We start from the raw sequence: 12,381 nt of genomic DNA, 5'->3' as shown, positions 1-12,381 counted from the left end.
AAAAGTCTTATTTTCTTAACATTAGTCTTAACACTATTTTCTTAGCTATGCAATTAATATTTTAAAAAAACTAAATGTTTCCTCAAGTGGAAAGAACTACTAATAAAATCATCAGAGTGGTACTTCAACCACAACAAAGCTATGGAGGGAAAATCTGAGACCATAACAAAATATAATTATTATTCTACTTACAAGGTTGAGAAAAATATTATGTGTGCCTCTTTTTTGTCTGTAGCCTCCATTCTGTTGGCATTTTTGTTTTCCTTGGCCAGGGGCATTTTGAAGTAGGGAATATTTGTTTATAAGCTACAAAGCACATTCTGTTTATTGATGTCAGGTCAACCCCATTATAAAAAATGCGATTGCAACCAAAATAGCTCAAATGAGTATGTTTTCAATATTTGAATAATAAAGTCTTATTAACCTTGTTACAATAGGATCTACTTATTCCACTAAGAGTTTTCTTCCAAAGATAAGACTGACTAAGTGAAATACATATTGACACAATCTAGTTGCTTTTAACAGAACTGGCATGAGTCAGTTGCCCATGACAGAATGAACACTATTGCCCTTGAATATGTTAAAAAATATATATGTGAGACCAGCAAGAAAGCAATGACTATCACAGAAACTAGACATCCTCTACATATTTTCTTTAAAGTCTTTTCACCTTTAGACTACCTAAAAATCAGTTATTAAAAAAAGAAATTGACTAAATTTTGTTTCTTTTTATGGCTGAGTAATATTCCATTGTATATATGTGCCACATCTTTATCCATTCATCTGTCGATGGACATACATATGGAATCTAAGAAAAAAAAAAAAGGTCATGAAGAACCTAGGGGCAAGACGGGAATAAAGACACAGACCTACTAGAGCATGGACTTCCTTGAGGATATGGGGAGGGGGAGGGGGAGGTTGTGACGAGGTGAGAGAGTGGCATGGACATATATACACTACCAAGCGTAAAGTGGATAGCTAGTGGGAAGCAGCCGCATAAAACAGGGAGATCAGCTCGGTGCTTTGTGACCACCTAGAGGGGTGGGATAGGGAGGGTGGGAGGGAGGAAGATGCAGGAGGGAAGAGATATGGGAACGTGTATATGTATAACTGATTCACTTTGTTATAAAGCAGAAACTAACACACCATTGTAAAGCAATTATGTTCCAATAAAGATGTTAAAAAAAAAAGAAATGAAGTACTCTTCTTTAAAATATTTCAATGTTTTCAACACCGTGTATAAGAAAGAATGCAGGCATGAACTCAATATTGATGAAAGTGGAATTTTCTTTTAATAATTATAATTTTGATGTTATTAGGGAGTAGTCTAGTGCTAATTTTCTGGCAATGTATTTTCCCAATTTACTCATGCTTTTTTGTTTTAACAGATAGCTTACAATTGATTACAAGAATTGATTCCTCTGAGACTCATCAGATCATTTCCTGTAAAATCCGTATCTCTCTATTTGTGTCACCAAACTTGCTTAGCATTTAGATGTGATAGACATCAGTCCACCCACATTCAGTTTGCAGGAGAACTCCAGTTAGGGTGCAGATGGTTGTGTTGGGGTGGAGAAGCCAGATAGAGGGTGAAGATGCCCATAAGTGTCCCAGGCTGATGCAAGGTAAGCAGAGGGCGAGAGTACAGTAAGCGTATTCTCCTTAGATAAGATTTCAGAATGTTAATCATCCATAGAAAGAAAATTTTAAAGAGGAGAACTTTGAAGAACTGCTCTATGTGACATTATTTATTACTTCTACCACTGGTAGGTAGGTCAAATCAAGAAAGGACAAGACCTAGAAAGTTTTATTTTTTTTAAAAAAAAAGCATCTGTTTATAACTGGCAGAATGATCTGTTTCAGTTGCGTGTTTTCCTTGTACTTTGATCTTTTTGTTTGATACTTATGCTTCTGTTTTATGATCTCCTTCTAATGATAGAACCAGACCTCTTGGAAACCACCTTCATCAGACCTGGGAGTTTGAAGGAAGCAGGTGCTGAACCTTAGTTTTTTCCCAGAACAAGAAAAATGGGCTGCGATCGAAACTGTGGGCTCATCGCTGGTGCTGTCATTGGTGCAGCCCTGGCTGTGTTTGGAGGTATTCTAATGCCAGTTGGAGACATGCTTATTGAGAAGACAATTAAAAAGGTACAAGTAATTTCAAGAATATTTCTTGCTGTCCTGATTCATTCTATCTTCCATCCCTTTTTGGCTTAGGGTGGCTGTTTGATATTTCATTGTAACTGGCAATAATGTGTCTCCAACACAAACGTGATTGTGAACTACTGAAACTACATGATAGAGAAGTGGTCACAGTATGATGTATATTCTACAATTCATATTCTATATGAATGCACTGTCATCTTAGGTCTAAATATTTAATTTCTGATAAAAAACTATTATAGGTATGCAGGTAAGTAGAAATAATTACATTTAATTATGTCAATAGAGTATGCTGATAAGCTTTTGAATGAGAAATGAGTGTTATTTTGTGAGGGTACATTTATAAAATAGGTGCAGTTTGATTAATGTTGAGAAAAGTAAAATCATATTTAATATATATATAACTTAAACAAAATTGTGTTTAATATTGATGTAGGAATATTTGGTAAAACTGGTAAAAATTATTTCTGTTTGGTAAACTGCTCTATATGATATGTGTAATAATATATGATTGTCTTATGAACATTTCTTATTGATGAAGTTTGATAATTGACTTTTAGAAGATACTTCCAGAAATGTAATTTAGAACATATCCTAGTATATATGTAACAAGTTGACTATAGTTTTAACAAAACTAAAAATAAAAGTGACTAAAATATATTTAGTCACCTATGTGTTAAGTCACTAAAAATAAAGTGACTTAATATATAGGCTTTGTACAACAAACTAGAATTTATCTCCCACCCTAGTTCCTTCTAATTCACTTTCATACTCACCAACTTTAATTGATAAAGAGAAGGAAGACTAGAATAAAGGAAAGTAGATCTGCTGAAGTCCTAAATCAGGGATGGCAAATTCAAATGGCTTCAGGGGTTTGGAGACAAGGTTTAAAAAAAAAAAAAAAAAAAAATGGGGACCTACCAAGAACAAGGTAAAAACAAGACAAGGACTATTGTGAATTTAAAAGTGTGTGCTCTGCCCAAAGGCATGTATGTTCATTTTTAAAATACAATGCTACACTGCTTTTACACAAAGAGAAGATGGAGACAGTGAAGCAAAACCATGAAAAAGTGTGTGGAGCTAGTTGATGAGCAATTAGCATGCAACATTTGTGGATATTTTGTTGGTTCCTCTGATTGTGTAAAAAAAAATCTGTTGTACATATGTTTGGAAGTATATACCCTTTTTGTAAAATCTTACAAGGTGAAGCAGGTTAGGCTTTTTTTTTTACCATTGATGAAAAATGAAGTACATATGTGAAAGAAAAAAAAAAGATGAAATTTTGATATTCTTATTAAAAGGTTTGGGGCTTCCCTGGTGGCGCAGTGGTTGAGAGTCCGCCTGCCAATGCAGGGGACACGGGTTCGTGCCCCGGTCCGGGAAGATCCCACATGCCGCGGAGCCTGCGCGTCCGGAGCCCGTGCTCCACAACGGGAGAGGCCACAACAGTGAGAGGCTCGTGTACTGCAAAAAAAAAAAAAAAAGTTTGATTCTTTTGGTTTGTTTTTTTTTGTTTTTTTTTACTATTTCAATGCTATAGACAAAATGAGTTTGTGTATAAATACATTGAAAATCTAAGAAAACTGAAAAACAAATATAAAGTGAAATGGAGCTATGAGGGCAGTCTTGCTGACAAAATTTCTTTCATTCATTGTATATTAGGTATCCTGTATTTGTGGCAACTTACACAAAGTTATGTGATGCATCATATCATGTATAGTGAGGCTGAATAGAAGCCTAGTTCATTGTATGAACATTGAAAGTAAACACTGAAAGATTAATTTCCAAATTATTCTCTCGAATATCTCAAATTCAATTGTTCTCTATTCCTTTACCTCTTAATCAAAATTATAAAGTATTATTTCATTCACTAAAAATAAATAAATAAATAAATAAATAAAATACAGTGCTAGCCAAATAAAACATATCTGAATGCTGGCCTTAGCTCTCAGCCTGATTCAGATGTCAGCGGTCTAGACGTTAGTAAGCACAGTGCACATGGAGAACAACAAGAACTGAATCTGAAAATGGGCTAGACTACCAACTCATACTGAAGTTTCTGTTCCTGCTAAGACCTTGATCTGTCTCATCCATTCATCCATGTTTAACATCTTACTCTTACTAGGAGTATAAACATATACAATTATATTTCACTAAAGCACTGACCTAATTGACAAATAAATATGAAGATTTAATTTCAAATCTAGTTACCCAGGACAAGAAGTTACTATTTTCCAGTGTTTTTTTGGTTTAGCTAAAATGCTTAGTCTTTAAATTTAAAAACTTTTCTCACTGTACCATTACAGCTCTTGTCTTAGTATAACAGATTTTTAAAAAATAGGACATTTTTAGGTACAGTTTCTATACTTGCATGCTATATTTGCTTAATAACAGTATAGTCATTTCTATCCTTTCTCTTGCTAACAGACTGCAAAAATTTCAACCTCATGCATTTAACTGAAAATATACATTAAATTCCATCTCCTTCCTTGGAATTCCCAGTTTTCTTGATATTATTGTTATTATATTTTATATATTTATTTATTTTTGGCTGTATTGGGTCTTTGTTGCTGCACGTGGGCTTTCTCTAGCTGTGGTGAGCAGGGGCTACGCTTCGTTGCGGTGCACGGGCTTCTCATTGTGGTGGCTTCTCTTGCTGTGGAGCACGGGCTCTAGGCGCATCGGCTTCAGTAGTTGTGGCTCGCGGGCTCTCGAGCGCAGGCTCAGTAGTTGTGGCGCACGGGTTTAGTTGCTCTGCAGCACGTGGGATCTTCCTGGACCAGGGCTCGAACCCATGTCCCCTACATGGGCAGGTGGATTCTTAACCACTGTGCCACGAGGGAAGCCCTATTTTTAATACAGTTCAATAGAGACAGACAGGTGATGGGGAGGTGGGGAGAATCTAATAGTGCGAGAGGGAATTGCCATTGTTCAACACCCTTTCTGCTCTATAAACTTCCTTCTCTTCTGTATATTCTGGGGCGAGAGAACAGGATCAGTTCTAACACAGAGACTATAACTTATTTTGTGGAAAAATCTTCAGAATAGAAAAGTGACAATAATCTTCCAGTGCACAGCATTTTAGACTAAGACTTTTTTGATACATAATTGATCATCTGTAGCTTAATAGTGGTCATCTGTTCTTTCTTATTATTCAACAATATTATTCATTTAGACCCTGTTAGATGGCATGAGGGGTGCCAGCATCTATTTTAATTGTTTACTGTTTATCTCTAAGTTCACAATGGCTAATCCTGAGGAAATAAGAGTTTTCAGACATCAGAAATTTGCTTTTGTATAGAGGCCAAGAGAGAATAAAATAAATATTTATCTCAAGAAATATAAGTTTTAACTGGGGAAAGCATATTGTAAAAACTAGAGACCTGTGAAACTCTATAATTGAATTCTAAAGCATATACTGTAGAAAATAAATATTATTTAGAAAGAGAACTTTCTCAGAGTATTCAATAACTTCAGGAAGAAGGTGAGATTTGAATTGGATTTTGAAGTACAAAATTTTGAAAGTCCAAAGAAGGCTCCAATAAAAGTGTCAAAGGACTGTTTAATACTATGGGAAAAGTTGTGGAAATGCAAGTAAATGTTGTGACGAGGGAAGGAGGAATATTAAAAAATGTGCCAAAAATATAGGATTAACAGGAGAGACAATTAGAAAAATAATAACATGGGGTAAGATTTAGGAAGCTTTGAACATCAGTTAGAAGACTAATTAATGAAATGATAGGCAATAGTAGATGGTTTATGTTTTCTGGTAGGTGTTAGATATAACAAAATCTGCATTCAGAGATTGATATCAAATATACTATATACTAATATGCTATATACCATACATACTAATATACCATACAATATACTAATAAAGCATTTATTTAGTCCTACTAAGAGCTGCATATATACTAATTCATTTAATCTTCAGAAATATCTATGAGAAGGTACTACTATTTTACCCATTTTACAGTCACAAGACCCTAAATCAACTTGCCAACTCACCTAGCCAAAAGGAGGACGAGTTAGTTTCCATACCTAGGCAATCTAAAGGGAGAGACTAGATGATTTACACAGTTTTGTACTCTATAATTCTACAATAGAATGTACTGGAAAGTGAGGAGACCAAAAACAGGAAGCGCTATGTAGGACATGACCACTTTCAAGGAGAATTTAAGACTCCCTTTAGAAAGATCTTTGCAGAGTCTGCACATAACAAAAGGCACTCTGGTTTAGTGTGGTGGAGTACCTAGAACTGATGGGTGATGGGATACAATGGGATAGAGGGACTAAACAGGGAGAGAGAGGAGTAAAAAGAACAAACTGCAAGATGTCCAGTTGTTATTGATAGAACTGTATACCTTAGAAGAATAAAAAACAGACATTTTATAAGCGATTTGATATGAACATCAGTGTATATTTCAGAGGTCAGAGCTCAAGAGATTTGATCATTATTATAGAGAATACAGATAAAACTAAACAGTAGATTTGCTTAAGGAGAATTTGAATATAGAGACAAAAGGGCAGAGAAATTACTATAGGATATGTGCATTCTGAGGTAGGTAGGAAGACAAAAACAGAAAAGGGTAAAATTATTTTATATGGAGCAATGAAAACAATAGAGTGCATTTTTTGGGAAGTTAATAGGAAGCCAATTTTCAGGGAAAGAATAAAATGATCTCAGGCAGATGAAAATTAAGGAAATAATGGTTAGAACATCGTCAGTAATGACTTTGAAAGTATAATTTCACTAGGGCAGGGTAACAAAGCAGGGATAAAATAAATAAATAGAGTGTTTTCCCTTCTTGTTTTTGAAATGAGGGTTATCTGCAATCTTTGATTTACATTGTAACCCAGCTCAATATCCACAGACTAAGACATCATCAGAATACCTTCAATGGTCAGGGGCTGTGTGGTACATTTAAGACTAAGCCTGAGTTTGCTCTCGGATGTTCATATATCCATGATGATCTTGCCCATTTGAATCATGTAAAGATGCTGGGACTTTTTCTTTATTTAAATAAAACTGTTTCTTTTTTATTTAGTTTGAAAAATTATTATTATTAATTTTTTTTTTTTTTTTTTTTTTTTTTTTTTTGCGGTACACGGGCCTCTCACCGCTGTGGCCTCTCCCATTGCGGAGCACAGGCTCCGGACCCGCAGGCTCAGCGGCCACAGCTCACGGGCCCAGCCACTCCGCGGCATGTGGGATCTTCCCAGACCGGGGCACGAACCCGTGTCCCCCGCATCGGCAGGCGGACTCTCAACCACTGCGCCACCAGGGAAGCCCTAAAAAATTATTTTTTAAATGAGATTGGCATATGTATCTGTTCGGCATGCAATATAAGTCAAATCTTTGAATTATGTGTAATCCCAGAGAGCCAAGTATCTTACCACTGACTCAGAGCACTTAGGTTAATTCTGTTATTTTACAAATATATACAAGTTTTACTACTGGTCAGTTTTGTCTACAATTGAAACTCATTGCAGATTACTTGCTGTATTTAATGGACTAGTAGCAACTTGGCAAAGTTATTACCTGTATACAAGCACCATAAAAAAAAAGAAGTGCTTAATTTAAAAAGATCAGAAAATCATATCCTGTTGTTACCTAAGTTTTAAATATAGAATTGGGACTCTATGATGCCTTCCAGTTCTAAAAGATGGCACCAGACACCAGCCTTTGAAATGGCCTAAACTAGTCCATACATTTTACTTCATGTGTATATGTGTGTGTGTGTATATGTATATATATATGTATTTCTTTACTCGTTATTTCCAAGGGATATTTTTTAGGGACTTTGTGCTTTTTATGCATTATAACTGGAAACTTTTTTTACCAGTATTTTAGACTTTGATTCCTAATAGATTTGTGTGGGCCCAGCAGGTTTATGCACTCTTGCTAGACACACTAAAAGTCAATGGCATGAGCTGCCATGAATGTGGAAAGTAGAAATTACCAAAGGACTTCAGAAAAAGGTCAAAGTTCTGCCACCATTTACAAAGATTAACTTATCACTTGACACTGTTAATGTCACTTGATATATGTTTGGTGAATATTATATAACAGGCAATTTAAAATAATTTCAATTTAATTTCCCTATGATATTAACTGTAGAACACCAAGAAGGAAATTAAAGATACCTTTATTTCCAATTAAAAACTAATGTTCAATTATACCATCATTCAATTATACCATCATTTCCTTCCCCCATTCTTGAAAAGAATGATCCTTCAGTAGCCAAAAAAGTGCTTCCAGATAAAATAAATTGAAATAACAATTATTTATGTTCATTAAAATGACTAGAATTTCAAATCAACAGTACATATTTAATAGTAAAATTAATTTCATAATATATGCTTAGAGCATTTCCAGATATGATAAAATAGTTTTTACATTATTATAGTATCTAAAAAGCTAAAAAAAAGTGCCAGAAGTATAGGTTGTTAAAGATGGTAGCATTTGTTTTAAATTTAATGATAATATATGAGAACATGAAATACTCTAAAACAAATTATAAATTTAAAGAGCAGAATAACATGGTTTAAACACATATATTTGCATATTAGCTCCAATAATAAAATCACTTTAAAATGTTTTAAGAAAAAGCAGATCAGCATGTGTAATTTTCTTCCTCTAGCCCAATTTAATATCAACATAGTTTACTTTTCATGCCAAATACAAAATCTCCCATTTTAGGTTCTTCCATAAACTCTTGACAGCTGATTTCTGAGTTTCAGAAACACATTAAATCTGATCCATTTCACCAAATATTATTCTGTGGTTTAACTGTTGACTTGATAACCTGAGACTGAAACCACTTTTTGACTCTCAACACAACTGGTACTAATATTCTAATTCATTCTCTCTCAGCACGCACACACACACATATGCATCATGTACACACATAGGAGAATATTTTTTGAAATGGGAAGACTGCTTGTAACTGGTCCTAAACAGAACAAATTGTAGTAGTGAGTGGAGAGGATAAAGACTCTTTTCAGCATGTTTCTGCTTTCTAGGGAAGTTTTGATTTCACTGGATGGAGAATAAATAGAAGAATGGTTAAATAGAAGAAGTAGTGTCACAGGATTTTACATGAGTTCTTGCCAGATGACTGGTTTAGACAGGAATCCTATGAACGAAGTAGTTAAAGCAATCTGGAAAGTAAGTGAGATGAGAGTTCTCCCTCTAAGGGGTGGAGAATATTTGTATAATAATAATAGTCAATGTTTACTGAATGTGCTAACACTGTTCTGAGTGCTCACATTTATTCATTCTTACAATAACCTATGAGGATAAATATTTAATTACACCATATTCCACTTATTTTGACTTTCAAAAATACTAATTTCATATAGTTCAATCTAATGTTATTATTAGTATCCCTATTTTACAGATAAGGAAACTGAGGTACAAAGAAATTAAATAACCTGCCCAGGTTTAACTGGTTAGCTTGTGACCAAACTGGGAATCAAACTCATAGCATCTATCTCATTGTTAACCACTTCACTCTAGGCTTTGAGTGAAGAAGCCAATATACTTGGTCAGGCTGGGAGTAGGCTAAGGAAATCTACTCATAGATTAAAATCTCTTGGACTTCCCCAGTGGTCCAGTGGTTAGGACTCTGCGCGCTTCCACTGCAGGGGGCGCAGGTTTGATTCCTGGTCAGGGAACTGGGATCTGCGTGCCACGTGACGTGGCCAAAAAAAAAAAAAAGATCTGCTATATACGATTCCGTCTCTTGGTACTCTGTAAGAGCCCTGAGAAATGGGACAATATGTTTTCTACATATGTATTCTATATACTTCAGGCATAGGAAGATATCAAGGACATTTTAATAGTTACACTAAAGTTGATGAGTACTATTTTCCCGTAACAGCAATAATCAAGTGACCAGGTGACTACATAGAGGGCATTACAGTCCCATATATCTACCTTTAAATTAATGTAGCAAAATAGAAGTTTCAAGGTAAGTGGCTTTAAACCCAGCTGGAGACCCTGTCATGTGGCAGTCATCAGGCTGGTATCCACTCATTACTAGGACTGGATAGTCTGAACACTTAAAGTCAGGGACAGATACTGATGTACATATTAGCCAAGTGAGAGGATGTTAAATTATATTACTTTTTCTGTACACATAATTATCACCTTTGTACTTCAAATTTAGTAAAAGATCTGCAAAATGGGGTAGAGAGTCCAAAGTCAACTTAAAATCAAGGCCTCCTAAATTCACAAAGAACATAAAAACTTTTGCTCCTTTTACAGGAACTTATGATATATTTAGCCTTGGTAGTCAAAGAGGCCTCTACAATTTTTTAGTACATTTGATAATGTTAGGATCAGAAGAAATTCATTCCTATTGTGACTGCTTCAATATTTTTCTCTGTGTCTCTGAACAAACCATGGTGTTACGGAAACCACACAAGACTGGAGTGAAACGCCAGATTCTCCATTATCTACTACTAAATTGTCTTACAACATGAATCAGACATCTGCTTCTCTAGGACCCACTTCTATTTCTAAAAACTGGATGGGTTTAGATGACCCTAATTCTAAAGCTAGTAATTCAATGCATTCATTTCAACTCTTTGTGTTTCAATTTCCCCATTAAAAAAAATCTCTAGGTCAACAAATAAGACAAAGTAATTCATGGCCTTAGAAGAAAGGCATGATCAGTTACAATGTCTTTTGATATGAAATGTACAAGCATCAGAGTTAGGGAGTTTTCTGTCCTGCCAAGTACATTACTGAGTTCCTTTCATTAAGAACTGAAATAAAGTATGTGCCTTGAGAGGTACATGATAAACAATTGATACTATATATATTAGTCCTTAACATTCTATAGGGTGAGAGTAATTATGTGTATGTGTGTATGTTCGTGTGTGTTTTCCCCTCCTAAAGTCTCTTGAAATGGGTAAATTAACATAGCTTTCAGCTTCCATATAGATTTCAGCTTCAAAAGCCCCATCATTTAGGGTAAACACCTTTACATTTAAAAGAATAGCATTAATACTTTATCTGTACACAATTTTGTCTTAATTTTGAGCTTGCTATGGAAATAGACTTTTTAGGAGCAAATAAAAAGATTTTCAAGGATAATTGCTTGTAAAAAGTAAGAAGATCTAACATCACTTTAGCAGCTCCAATTGCATTGCAACAGCAATGATTGCAACAGCACAGGGTTTTGTAAAGGCATTTTAGCTGATGTCCTGTTCTTCTCTAAGGAATTCCCTTATTCTCTCCACTAAGTAATAAGTAACGTTTCCTGAAGATATGAAACTTAACTTGACTTCTACCAACTAAGTGCAGAGGTGACAGGAACAAAAAATAGTAAAACACGGTGTAAAAGAGGACCAGCCTAAGGGTCAGAGACTAGGATCCTCGTCATGATTCTACTTCTAGGTATTTGCCTCAGTTACCCTTGAGCCAGACACCTGGTTTCTCAGAGCCTCAGCACGCTCTCCTAGAAAATGTGCTAATGTCCAATGTCCTTTCCTGATCCATCATTCTATGAATTGATGCTTCCAGGTGACAGAAACAAAGAAGTCAGATTGTCCCTGTATTCCTAGGTCTTATTAGGCTCATTTTGTGTGAAATACTTTCCTTCCTCTTCCTCTGGCAGCAAGGTAAGTTGGAACTTGACACCTGGGCATTCCTCCCAAGGTGCTTACTTGGAAACACTGCCTGCTACAAAGTCACCTTTGTCTGCGTTAGCTACTAGAGCTCCAGAGGCTTCCTGCCCAGAGAGTGAAAGCCTTGGAAGGAATCCAGGAGCGCATCTATGATAATTCCCTCGTTTTACAGATACTGAAATTGACCCAAGGGGTTTGGTGACTTTCTACTCAGTCCCAACTCCTGAAGCACAAGAGAGATTTCTAATGTAGGGTTTTCTGATTCTGTCATTGGTATTTTTCCTATCTGTCCATCTTTATTACAAGGATCATCAAAGATTTTTAATGGATTTCACAAAAGGATAACATGAAAACTTCCTTATTTCATCCTTTTATTAAAAAAAGTATTAACCTAATAATAATGGATTAAACTTGTAATTTTTGGAAACATGTACTAGCAGGTTTCTGCAAATGTACTGAGAGTTGGGAAAGCCTCATTTAGCAGGGTTTTGAAGGGGAGAAGTCAAATTTGTGTTTTTCTTAATTTAAAAGATATTAAGTGATGTTCCCCTGAAGTATCCAACTTTTGAAGAAAGTGAA

At 35.2% G+C, this 12,381-nt stretch overlaps 1 protein-coding gene across 6 annotated transcripts in view; it reads left to right on the top strand.

Annotated features, from left to right (window-relative positions):
• LOC115840852 (platelet glycoprotein 4) overlaps positions 1-12,381 on the top strand; it is a 148,403-nt gene that overhangs the window by 115,026 nt on the left and 20,996 nt on the right. For all 6 annotated transcript variants that reach the window (XM_070046310.1, XM_060305040.2, XM_070046307.1 and 3 more), the window contains one exon: positions 1,940-2,148. In XM_070046310.1, coding sequence (XP_069902411.1) covers positions 2,029-2,148 — 120 coding nt within the window. In that variant the 5' untranslated portion in view covers positions 1,940-2,028. The remainder of the gene's footprint in view (positions 1-1,939; positions 2,149-12,381) is intronic.

This window comes from Globicephala melas, chromosome 9 (assembly GCF_963455315.2).
Source record: "Globicephala melas chromosome 9, mGloMel1.2, whole genome shotgun sequence".
Lineage (NCBI taxonomy): Eukaryota > Metazoa > Chordata > Mammalia > Artiodactyla > Delphinidae > Globicephala > Globicephala melas.
This window is presented reverse-complemented; position numbering and strand designations above follow the sequence as displayed.